Source organism: Nematolebias whitei, chromosome 12 (assembly GCF_014905685.2).
Source record: "Nematolebias whitei isolate Nwh7 chromosome 12, NemWhi1, whole genome shotgun sequence".
NCBI lineage: Eukaryota > Metazoa > Chordata > Actinopteri > Cyprinodontiformes > Rivulidae > Nematolebias > Nematolebias whitei.
In genome coordinates this window covers 14784741-14798096 of record NC_056509.1, presented here as the reverse complement: position 1 = coordinate 14798096, position 13356 = coordinate 14784741, and the positions used below count along the sequence as shown (strand labels likewise).

The window sequence follows — 13356 nt, the reverse complement described above, 5'->3', positions numbered from 1 at the left end:
CCTCTTTCCAGGAGCCTCAGACCAGCAGCCTGTGGATGTCATTTAACCACTGTAAATAATAAACACTGTTCTTTTGTATTTCCCCTGTGTCTGCCTCGTTCTGGGTCTCATATCATCTGGGTTCCCCGCGCACTCCTAACAGATAATGCTTTGTGTTTGCTGTATAATACTTTTATAGTCCCGCGTTTAATTTACTGTGTATATGTTTGGGGAACAGCTTGTAAAACTATAACTAAGCCTATTTTTGTGTTACAGAAAAGAGCTATAAGAATTATAACAAGAAAACATTACTGTCATCCTACAACTACTTTATTTTATAAATTGAAATTACTTAAGTTTTATGATCTGGTGGATTATAATATTCTCTTACTTATGTATAAAGCTCAGAATTATATTCTACCCTCGAACATTCAAGCATATTTTGTGAAAAGGAAAAGTTGTCATTATCTAAAGGGAACAGATATTTTTGTGAAACCAAAGTATAGGACTAGTTTAAGGGGTAGGTCTACTTCAGTACAGGGAATAGGTTTTTGGAATAGTTTGGATGATGATGTAAAAAAATCAAAGTCAATGTTTATATTTAAGAAAAAGATTAAGAACATATTGTTGAATAGATACATATAGATTTAAGTTAGTTAATATCAAACGAAATATAAATGGAAAAATTGTGATCAGTTATGTAATTTTGTTGTATTATTTATAGATGATTATTGTTTGAATTGATTGTTTGAATTGATTTTTTTAAGAAGGGGCAGAAATAATAAGATTTTTTTTCTTCTTCTGCTGCCTTTCATTTTATGTTTTGTATTTTACTCTCTTGTTTTGAAATTGTTATTGTGTTTTTAATTTGAAATGAATAAATAAATTTAAATTAAAATTAAAATTAAAAAGCAGTGTTATAAATCAAACTAGTTATTCTTCTTTTCACCCTTTTAATATAGAAACAAGTGCCCAGGTTACATAATGTTAATATGGTAATACATAATATCAAAACAAGCAAAGGAGATACTGCATATATTTGCACCGTAGATGACATTCCCGTGAATATATCCCACCAATGGTGAGCCGACGCTTGCTCTATTAGTTTAACCGCATGTAATACTTTTCCTTGTGTGATGAAAGTGGACACCGTCAAATCGGACACGTTAGACTTATGAGACTCAATCAGATGTTTTAGCTCCGTGGACTCATTCAATGCGCATTTTAAATGGTCCAGGGAGACTCGCCAGGGCACGTGCAAAGTTTGCCACTGTACCTCTGTTAGGCGAGTGGATGAACTGTAATTGGTTAATTGATAAGTCTGGTTGTTCCAACTCCACAAGTACACACCATACACACATCCAGAAAAAGGTTTCTTAGGTAATTGAGGATGACTCTTTATTGTTGCTAAGCACAAAGTGTGTGGGCCGATTTGCCACAGCATGTCTCTAGCTCGTTCATGAGTCCAATCACACAATACCTCGTCTTTGGTTAAACATGGTTTAACATGACCTGTTTGCAGCATACATACCACTCCTTTATCAGCCGTCCCGCATAGTTGCATGTCATAGATGAGATTTGTCTGTGGCTCAAACCATTCACCTTGTATTTTCAAAAAACAATATCCTTGTACAGTTATTACAGGTAACACATGATACCTGCATACTGTAGTTATGTCACTTACAAGATACTGAACCCAATAACCTTCACACATATATTCAGTACACTTTGTCAATTCAGGTTTTATAACTACCCAATATGTACTAGAAATGTTCCACAGCTTTCTCCACTCGTGGTGATTGGATGTGGTCACCACCCTTTGGAAACGCTCCTTCTGCAGCTGTGTATGTGTGGTTTGCAGGGTACACGTGGTCCAGTTCAGCACCTGGGTTATGTTTTGGAGTACTTCTTCAGTGTTACCCCACATCTTCAACTGCCATTTTATTTCTTTTAGCAGTATTTTGGCCGTTTCTTCTTGAGTCATGACTACTGAGGGCATCCAGACTCCAATTTGGGTAACTGCCAACGAAGCATGTTTCCTTCTCCTTTGTTTAATTGGCAGTAAAGTCAAACTTTGTTCCATTTTTTTTATCCGGTTTACATGTACCATTCTTATACATGTTACACAGTGGGGTTTCCACATAAATTCTAATCTGACATCCCTTAGGTATCACTGGGATGGTTTTCCTGTTGTAGCATGCCCGACACTTGTACATAGGACAGTCAGTTGTGCCCTATCAGACAGCTTTTTGTGTTTCAAACATGTGAAGTTACTTTGTCTGAGGAGAGGTCGACCAGGAACACCATGGCACCCACGACAAGGAACCTGATGCCCCAACAGCTTGCACTCCCACAGCTTGCACTCCCATCTGACGGGCGCCTGCCACCAGCTTCTCCCATGTTGGCTCCTGGGCAGCCCCGATTGTCCAGTCAGCAAAGACCAAGGAAACATCAAGCTGTAGAAACAAGAAAAACTGCTTAAAGATAAAGAAAAGATCATTAGTTTTCTATCAGGTAGCATTTGTTTACAGGTACATTCACCCATTTTTCTTCCCCTGCATTTAGGACATTGCAGACCCAGACCAATTTTTATAACTTGAATTTGACCTGAAATCAATGTCACTGGCTCTAGAGTCCTCAGATCTAGTCCAGCAGATCCAGGAGTTGCTCTGACAGGCAGCTCTGCTCTGTCATCAATTTTCTACATTCTGATTGGTTCTTTTTCTGGAGTATCATTTGATTTAGAGGAGTGGTGTCTGGTGCAATGGGTCTGTTATTCAATTAAAACACAGCCTGCAACAAATTTACTTTCCAGTTAGTCAAATCATGTTTGTCATTTAATTTTCTCAGCATTTCTTTTAACAGTTCATTCATTCTCTCAATCAGCCCAGCAGCTTGTGGATGATAAGGAATGTGATAAATCCATTCAACATGTTTTTCAGCTGACCAGTCTTTCACTTGTTTTCCAGTAAAATGGGTCCCATTATCTGTTTGTATCTGAAGGGGAACCCCATAAAATGATTCCATCATACTAAGACATTTTAAAGTAGATGTCTGATTTGCATATTTACAAGGATGAGTCACCAACACACCTGAATATGTATCTACAGCCGTACATACATATCTACACTCCTGTGACATTGGTAAAGGGCCAATGAAATCCATCTGCCAGATCTGACCTGGTCCCTTTCTTTTGTGTATTTGTCCCTGCACATGCTGTGGTGACCCTCTTTTCTGATGCTGACATGCTTCACATTGCTGTATTGCAGTTTTTATGTCATCTGTTTTGTTCTACAAATAATCAGACAATTCTTCATACATAACCACTTCATGCAAAAGTGTCAGCAATTAACTTTTATTTATTAAAAAAGAAATCCTTCTTCTGGTCTTGGCCCCACTCAGACTATTTAGCTCATCAGTTTCTCCAAACTGAGGTTGTTCTAAAGCCTATGTGCAGCAGGTAAGATATTACTTGTTCATAACTTTTTCCACAGAACCCCTCTTGAAAAAAGCTGAACTTTTACTTTAAATATGAAACAACTTATGATGCACTTCCTTCAAAGCAACCAGCTTAACACATCCCCTTTAAGTGCTCTGATGACATTTTATTTTAGACATTTCAAATCCACCCTTTTTCCCTTCAATCATCTTGGCTTTAGGCATTTTAACATCAATATCACCTTCAAGTTTGGGGCCTTTTAATTTAACGTCAAAATCTGGGCTCTCTAATTTTGGACCTTTGATGTTCAATGTTGACAATATCTGCTTTCAGAAGGTTGATGTCAACTTCTGGACCTTCTACTTTTGGCTCTTTTAATCCAAATAATGGCATCTAGCCCTCAGCTCTTGTGCTGACACACCATCCATCTCAGCTGGAGGAACTCCTGCATGTATTAATGCCCTCCAGAAAGCAGAACGAGTAGGTCCCTGCATGTTATTCCGGCCGTCCCTTCTCGGCCCATGACCCATGGGTTGACTAAATGTTTTTTCACGGTTTTCAGCTCTGTGTTTCTCTCTGTGTTCCAATCTCCGAGTGCACCCAGTTTCAACACTCGGCTTTGAACATCAGTCATTGAAACAACATGCACTTGATAATCTACTACCCAACGCATAGCCCACGCATTCCTTAGACACAGTCGAACCAATCTCTGCTCGCATCCCCCTAAGGTCACCCAATGCCTCTGTAAATCAGGCCAATCCGATGCTCCAGGAAACATCTGTCAGACTGCCTCTGCATAAACTTCAAACAAAGGTCTCGAGTCTTGCAAAGCTCTGACTCCCTGTCGATACGCTGAATTCACTCCTATCTGACCTCCACCTTTATCCAACAGCCTAGCTACCCAAGCATCTGTGGGTTGTGCAGTCTGTTGTTTATATATATTTAGACAAGTAAGCAACCTCCTCGTCTCCCCAGATGTTACCGTCCCAACTCGACGGATCCCATCCAGTTCCCAAATGAGCAACAAAAGCCACATCAGTCATTCTGTTCAGCTCGCGCCTCCTCGAGCGCCTGCTTCTGATTCTTTGTCTCTGAATAGGTTTCTCGCGCCTCCTCGAGCACCTGCTTCTGATTCTTCATCTCTGAATAGGTTTCTCGCGCCTCCTCGAGCGCCTGTTTCTGATTCAATGCTTGTGTTATTTTTCTGCCTGATTCTCCCCATGCAGTATTTTCCAAGCAGTTGCACACACTCACATGCGACACTGTAGCCCTGTCTTTCTGACCTCTCTTGCCCGCAACGCGATCAAAACATCACCCGGACTATCTGCTTTCAGAGAATCGTTCCAAGGCTCGGGGTGCCGCCCTCCACCTCTCAAACACAACGCTAACAACTGGAATGGGGCTTCTTCCCATCCCGGTACAACATTTTTCTCAACTTTAATCTCTTTTTCCTTTTTTGTTTTCAACATTGCTCAGCCTCCCTGATATCCTATTCATGACGCCAGAAAATGTTTTATGAAATTATTTTAAACAAAGTACAGGTTCGGGGAATGATCGGAGCAATGAATAAACACTCACAGGCTGTTTCTGCTAGAATAATAAGTGTAATTTATTAAACTGCCACAGATACAGCGAAGCAAAGCACAAGTACATTAAGTACTGATGTAAAGCCCCTTACCGTGACACCGACTGGGGAGCCTTTTCAGTCCGAGTAGAAAGGTAACATCAATTGGCTGGGCATCGGATCAGGATCCACAGCAGACTCCAGCTCTTATTCTGAGTGTTACACTTTAATACTCTCTGCATTACGTGGGAACATCTCCCAGTAAACAAAACATGCCCACCTGGACTTAAAGTCTGTGAAAACCCTCGAGATAGCGTGAGAGCGTGAGAAGCTTAAAAACCTCTAGATAGCGCAAGAGCGTGAGAAGCTAGGGTGAGAAAACCTCAAGATAGCGTGCGGGAGGAGGCGGGCCAAGCCTCCTCTTCAGTCCTCTGGGTGACTCACAACAACATGCACCAAAAACTCTTTATATCACAGGTTAAATAGTCAGAAAAACAACATTTTATTAAACTCTCAACTCAAGGGCTAAGGTACTGAATTGGATACACACCCACAAGTTTTCTTGTAACCCTGGCACTTCTCGCATGCTCTCTCTTACAAGGAGACATTTCTGGTGGCCCACCCTCGCCGAAGATGTGAAAGGGTTCGTAGCAGCCTGCCCCACCTGTGCACGCAATAAGACCGGTAACCAACCTCCTGCCGGCCTGCTACAACCTCTGCCCACTCCTAGCCGTCCCTGGTCTCACATCTCGGTGGACTTCATCACGGGTCTACCCTCCAGCGAGGGAAACACCACCATCTTAACCATCATCGACAGGTCCTCCAAAGTGGCTCATTTTGTTCCCCTGTCTAAGCTGCCATCTGCATTTGAGACCACCCAGTTGTTGATTCAGCACGTCTTCAGAATACATGGTATACCCTCTGATGTGGTCTCGGACCGTGGTCCACAATTTGTTTCCCAGGTCTGGCGAGCCTTCTGCAAAACTTTAGGGGCATCCTCCAGTCTCACATCAGGGTACCATCCGCAATCTAATGGCCAGGCTGAGCGCTGTAATCAGGAACTGGAGACCACTCTTTGTTGCATCGTCGAGAGAAACCCCTCGGCCTGGAGCCAGCACCTGGTGTGGGTGGAGTATGCCCATAACACCCATAAGTCATCAGTCACAGGTATGTCCCCTTTCAAGGTCTCCATTGGCTATATCCCTCCCTTGTTCCCCAGCCAAGAGACCAACGTTTCTGTTCCATCGGTTCAACACCATTTTCGCCGATGTCGACGAATCTGGCGACAAGCTAAGGCAGCACTTACACGGACTGCAGCCCAAAACAAGAGATTTGCTAATCGTCACCGTGCCCCAGCTCCATCTTACCAGGTGGGTCAAAGGGTGTGGCTTTCCACCAGGGACATCCACCTCAAGGACACACCCAGGAAGTTGGCGCCCCGGTTCATCGGTCCATTTCCCATCATTAAAATCATAATCCCTCTGCCGTACGTCTTCAACTCCCCAGCTCGATGAAGATCCATCCAACCTTCCACATCTATCAGATTAAACCTGTAACAGTGAATCCCTTGTGCCCTCCGGCCGACCTCCCTCCACCCGCCCGGTTAATTGACAACCACCCGGCCTTCGGTGTCAGGACCATCCTGGACGTGCGACGCCGAGGGTGGGGTTTCCAATACCTAGTGGACTAGGAGGGTTATGGACCTGAAGAAAGATCATGGATCCCTCGGTCTTTTATCTTAGACCCAAGCCTCATCACGGCATTCTTCAGCGCTCACCCTGAGAAGCGCCTCAGGTCGCCTGGGGGCGACTCTTGGGGAGGGGGGGTACTGTAAGAGTCCCACTGCCTGCAGCTCCTCCTCCAAGATGGCCGCTGATTACCACCAGCTGTCGTCCATCCACCCAAGAGACTCCTCTACTATTTAAGGCTGCAGTCCAGTGTGACTCATCGCTGGAGCATTGTACCCATTTTGTCATCCTGCTTCCTCAAGTCCTGTCCTGTTCTGGAACCCCCGTTGTCTCTGGTTCCTGCTCCCTGTGCCTCGCCTTCCAACCACACGCCAGTTCACCTGCCTATCCGTGTTTAGCACCGGCGCTTCCATCTGTAAGAGAGATACAAGCGTTCATTCTCTGTGTACAATCCTACAAGTGGACCTTCACTGAACCAACTCCTTTTCCCAGGATCTTCCGAAGAGAGGACCACCTGTAAATAGCACTGTATATAATAAACACTGTAATCTTTTTCTAAACCGTATTTTGTCCTTTATGGTCTCGTACAAATCTAGGTTCCCCGCGTTATGACAGGGTCAGCTTGGGTTTCCTGAGCTGTCCCTTAGTTATGCTGCTATAGGCTTGGACTGCTGGAGGACAAACTGACCACAATTTTCACTCTACTTCTGTCTTTACTTACTCTGCTCAACCTGTTTTGTATTTGTAATTATTTTTTCTATCCTTAACATGTGTTTTTTTGTCTTTCAGATACACCTGGACCTATACCTGGACCTACCATTCTGTGTTCGTTTGTCTCTCTTTCCTGTCCTCTCAACCAGCCTGTCAAAGTAGATGGCCGCTTGTCCTGAGCTTGGTTCTGCTGGAGGTTTCTTCCTTTTAAAAGAGAGTTTTTCCTTTCCACTGTTGCCACTGTGCTTGCTCAGGATGGGAGACTGCAACGAAGGCAAGATTCATCTTGTCTGCTGGATTCCTTAGATAGAGAACTTTACTAATTGGCTTTTATGTATGTGAATGTTTCTGTAAAGTGCCCTGAGACAATTTTGTTGTGATTTGGCGCTATATAAATAAACTGAATTGAATTGTAATCAATGGAGGGAAGGAAAGTCACAAATACAAGGCGTTTTCTAGCATTTAGGTTTAGACAGGATCTGTTTCTGAAAAAGAAACCCAGTTTAACTTTCAGTTTCTTTACCAAGTTTTCCACATGAAGCTTAAAAGAGAGATGCGAGTCGACCAAGATCCCCAAATATTTATAGGAATCAACAAACTCAATCGGAACACCATTTGAGGATAAAATCGGAGGAAGAGCAGCTGGGACCAACTTCCTATTTGAAAAAAGCGTCCCTTTGGTTTTGTCGGCATTTAGGACAAGTTTGAGGCAGAACAAATCTGTCTGGATGTTGTTGAATGCAGATTTCAAAAGCTGGAAAGCCTTATCAACAGTTTTAGCTCAACAATAGACAACTGTGTCAACAGCATAGAAATGTATGGATGCACTAGGGATGTTTTTACCTACATTATGTATGTAGATTGTAAAGAGGGTGGGTCCTAAGACTGAACCTTGTGCTACACCATTGTTGACTGTTAAATAACTGGAGGAAGTACCATTACGTTGAACACATTGCCTGCGGTCTGAGAGATAGTTAGAGAACCAACCAATGGTGTGTTCTGAGAAACCGATTTCTGAGAGCTTATGACACAAGATGTTATGATCCACAGTGTCAAAAGCTTTAGACAGGTCTAAGAAAAGTGCAGCACAATAATCCTTAGCATCCAGTGCTTCAACAATGTCATTAAGAACCTTCAGTGAAGCAGTGGTTGTGCTGTGTTGTTTCCTGAAACCAGATTGAAGGCGAGGTAAGATGTTAAATGAGTCCAGGTAATTTTTGATTTGAGAGTTTATCAGTTTTTCTAGAACCTTGGCTAAAATGCAGAGTTTAGAAATTGGTCGATAGTTGTTTAGTGAGGTGGGGTCACCTCCCTTCAGCAAAGGAAGAACAAAGGCTGTTTTCCAAGCGTCTGGGATGGAGTTTTGGTTTATGGAGAGATTAAAGATGTGGGTCACAGGGACTGTGATGATATGAGCAGCGAGCCTTAAAAAATAAGGTGGAAGTTCATCTGGTCCTGCAGATTTTTTAGGATCAAGATCTTTTAACAGTTTATTAACCTCACTGACTGAGAATGGAGAAAAAGAGAAGGTGTGATTAGCTGAGGATTGACTTGTAGGAGGGATTTGATTTGTAGAAGTTTGGTTATTAAGTGAAGTGGCTGATTTTCCATTAGTAACTGTGTCAAATAAAGAAATAGAAGCAACAAAACGTTTGTTGAAACAGTTCAGGATCTCGTGCTTATTTGACACAGGAACAGAGTTAATGAGAAGTTGTGATGGGAGGTCAGATGATTGGGGGGTGCCTGAGAGAGATTTGATGGTTTTCCAGAATCTGTTAGGGTCATTTAGTTGTTTTTTTTTTTTTTTGTCTGAGATAAGAAATAGTTGTGTTTTGCTGCTTTGACGGCAGTTGTACATTTATTCCTCATCTGTCGAAAACTCAACCAATCATTGTCTGAGTCAGATTTTCTCGCTGCAGCCCAAAGATGATCTCTCCTGTGCAGGAGGTCAGCTAGCTCTGGAGTAAACCAGGGGCTGTCTCGTCCCTTTATTCTGAACTGACAAAAAGATAAAGATAACGATCAATTTTGAAATGTTCAATACGCTTAAAAATCAAAATAAATTGACGATTACACTGACTGGTGTACTTTGGTTTTTAAACACAGTATACCCAGTACAAAAATGTAGATTATATCACTTCTACATGTTCCATGCTAAACTCTCTTATAAAAACTGACAACTTTACAGGAAGTTATTGAATTTTATAATTACATCTGAAGAAGAACTTAGTCCCTCACGGGGATTTTCTTTAAATGTCACTAATATACTTCTGTACTCGCTTAGGATGGGAGACTGCGACGAATTGAAAACTCGAATCATTCTGCTGGCTCATTAGATAAATATTGTTATAACTGATTTTTATGTACGTGAATGCTTATGTCCAATGTCCTGAGACGGCTTCTGTTGTGAATTAAATAAACTTAATTAATTGAATTGATTTTTTTCTTTTGTAATACCAAATCTTGGCGTCACACGTTACCGTGACGTCATGACGTTCGAGTAGTACGCGCCGGAGTAGGGTGAGGAGATGGCGGATGAGGAGGCCGAGCAGGACTCTTGTCCTGTGGACAGTATTCGTGAAACGACCGTGGAACTCAGGAAACGGTTGGAAGACTTACAAGCTGCGCTGAGAGACGGTACCGGTTCTGCAGTCCAGTCCTCCTCGGAGTACTGCCAGCAGTTCTGCACGGTGAGCTATATTTAGCCTTTAGCACACAACAAGCTAATCGCTAACTTATGAGCAGAATCTGCTGCTGGACTATTCGCCTAAAAGTCCTCTTTAAGATCCGAGCGCCGTTTTTTCTGATTCTCAATATTTAAATAAGCATTTTAAAAATCGATGCATGTATGTGAAAATACAATGTAATCAGATTTATTACCGTTCACCAGTGCTCTCCACTCACCATGTTGACATGATTTTACTAGCATGTGCTAGCGTAAAGCTGCTCATGTCGGGAAATGATCGGTAGTCGTCGACTTTTTGTAGTCAAAAGGCTTTTTTCAGTAGTTCGTTTCTTGACTTGTTTTCATTTTGGTGCTAACATTTATTTCTCATGTCCACGATGACCGCTTGTACCTGAGCAGTTAGTTCTCTGTTAGCCTGTTAGCTTCTGTCCATGTTGTTCAGCAGTTGTTGTTTAAAAAAAAAAAAGAAAAAAAAAAATATATATATATTATTATTTAGCCCTCGGGCTTTCGAAACGACTCAGGTTATAGTGTACTTGTTGTCACACGGGACCTTTTAATGACGGTAAGGAGACATGGTGGAGCAGCATTGTGATTTGTCGACTTGTGGGGTGTACGTGCTGAATGAAACGTTTCATCACAACATGTTCGCCGGGCCTGGCTCTGTGCGTGGTGGATGATCCCCAAGGATCCAGCATCATTGTTTCAATTTTGTTGGCACTTTAAATTTTTTATCCTATATTTTTAACCGTATTTTTACAGTTTTTGTGTGGCTCACACATGTCTTTTTTTTTTTTCTATTTATTTTTTTGTTTGTTTTAAAGTTCTAAACATAAATATTATTCTGTTGCACATCTACAAGTGACTCCCAAACTAATAGTTTATTACAACACGTTTAGATTTGATTGTGTTTTTGTTATGTTATTATTTATGGAGCTCTGTATGAAAAGAATTGTGTGCAAAATAATTATACAAAGAGAAATGTTGTTGACCAACCATGGATGACGAAAGGGTTGAGAAGTGCTTGTAAAAAAAATAATTATTTGTATGTTTCTTGAAATTGAGAACACAAGAGGCTGAAGAGAAATATAAGAAGTATAAAAATAAATTAGTAGCGATTATAAGGAAACACAAGAAGGAATATTATAGTGATTTATTAAATAAAAGTAATGGTGATGTGATGATATGAAAGCTACATGGCGAGTAATAAATAGTGTTCTAAAAAGTCATAAAGCAAAAACAGGTATTTCACAATATTTTTTGAAGGATGACAATGAAATCCATGATGAAAATGAAATTGTAAATGGATTTAATCATTATTTTGTGAACGTTGGATCAAGCCTTGCAGCTAAAATACCAAAAGTAGACAATAATGTGAACCATTCAGTTATAGGTTGTGACAACAGTATTTTTCTTAATGGAACTGACAAAGAAGAAATAATGAATGTAGTAAAAAATCTTACAGATAAGAAATCAAAAGACTGGGTGGACATGGATATGATGTTTGTAAAGGACATACTGAGTTATGTTATCGAGCCGTTTACATATATTTGTAATTTATCATTTTCAAAAGGAATATTTCCAGACAATATGAAAGTAGCAAAGGTAGTTCCTCTCTTTAAAAATGGTGATAAATGTGTGTTCAATAATTATAGACCAATATCCTTATTACCACAGTTTTCAAAAATTCTAGAAAAACTATTTGTGACCAGATTAGATAAATTTATTACTAAACAAAACATTCTAATTAGTAGCCAGTATGGGTTTAGAGCAAAAAATTCTACATCAATGGCTCTCATGGAAATAATAGAACAAATAACTACTGCTGTCGATCAAAAACAGTATTGTTAGTATTTTTGTTGATTTAAAAAAAAACATTCGATACTATTGACCACAATATTCTCCTTAAAAAATTAAATAAATATGGTATAAGAGGACCAGCATTACACGGGGTATCTAGCTATTTAAAAGATAGGAAACAGTTTGTACAAATAAATGGTGTAAGATCTGACCTGTGCAATATCACTTGTGGAGTTCCTCAAGGCTCTGTACTTGGACCAAAGTTATTTATTTTATATGTGAATGACTTAGTGAATGTATCAGGACTCCTCAAATGAGTCCTTTTTGCAGATGACACCACATTTTTTTGTTTGAGTAAAGATGTAAAACAGATGTTGGAATTGATGAAGACAGAATTTGATAAAATACAAACTTGGTTTAAAATTAATAAATTATCATTAAATTTAGATAAAACTAAATACATGATATTTAGTAACGAAAAGAGAACTGTTGACGACCCATTTAAAATTGAGGGTGTTGAGATTTGTAGAGTTAATGAGATGAAATTTTTGGGTGTAATCATTGATGAACAGCTAACATGGAAAAATCACATAAATTCTGTAAGAACAAAAATAGCTAAATCTATTGCAGTACTATACAAAGTCAGGGAATTATTAAATGATAAAGCTCTGTACATGTTGTATAACACAATCATTGTTCCACATTTAATCTATTGCATTGATGTTTGGGGGAAAGCATGTAAAACATTTACAAAGCCTATTTTTATTTTACAGAAAAAAAGCAGTAAGAATTATCACCAGAAAGCATTACAGTCACCCATCAAGCATATTATTTTATCAACTGAAGTTATTAAAGTTCCATGATTTGGTAGATAATAGTATTTTATCAGTTATATATAGGGCTCAAAATAACACATTACCATTAAATATCCAAATAAATTTTGTTAAAAGACAAAGTTGTTATAATCTTAAGGGGATAGAAATATTTGTCAAACCAAAATTCAGAACTAGTCTGAAGGGAAGGTCTACCTCAATCCAAGGAGTTGGATTGTGGAATGGTCTAGAGAGTGATGTAAAAAATGCCAAGTCAATGTGTACATTTAAGAAAAAGATCAAAGCTGAATTGTTAAAAAAGTATATATGAAGTAGCTTCGTGTGTGTTTTGTATTAGAATTAGAAAAATTAGGAAAATTAGAAAGAGTTATTAATTTTGTTCTGTTACTTGAAAATTATTATGATTGAAATAATTGTTTGAAAAAAGGGGCAGATATAATAAGATTTTTTCTTCTTTCTGCTGCCTTTCATTTTAAATCTTTTTTATCTTTTTTTTATATTGTTATGGAATTGTTTTGTACTTTTTTAAAATGAATAAACTTTATACCATACCATACCATTTAGCAAGCTTTGAAAAACTTGCACAGCATTTTTTAGCATTAGCATTGTTCTTGCTCAAATTTTGTATAGATGATTAAAAGAACCAGACCTCTTTG

At 39.7% G+C, this 13356-nt stretch overlaps 1 protein-coding gene across 1 annotated transcript in view; it reads left to right on the top strand.

Annotated features, from left to right (window-relative positions):
* Window positions 1-9909: 9909 nt before the first annotated feature.
* Window positions 9910-13356, top strand: part of LOC119418760 (zinc finger protein 292) — a gene marked incomplete at its 3' end in the record, with an annotated part of 51847 nt that continues 48400 nt past the window's right edge. Inside the window, 1 exon segment of the mRNA XM_037686096.1 lies at window positions 9910-10071. Coding sequence (XP_037542024.1) covers window positions 9910-10071 — 162 coding nt within the window.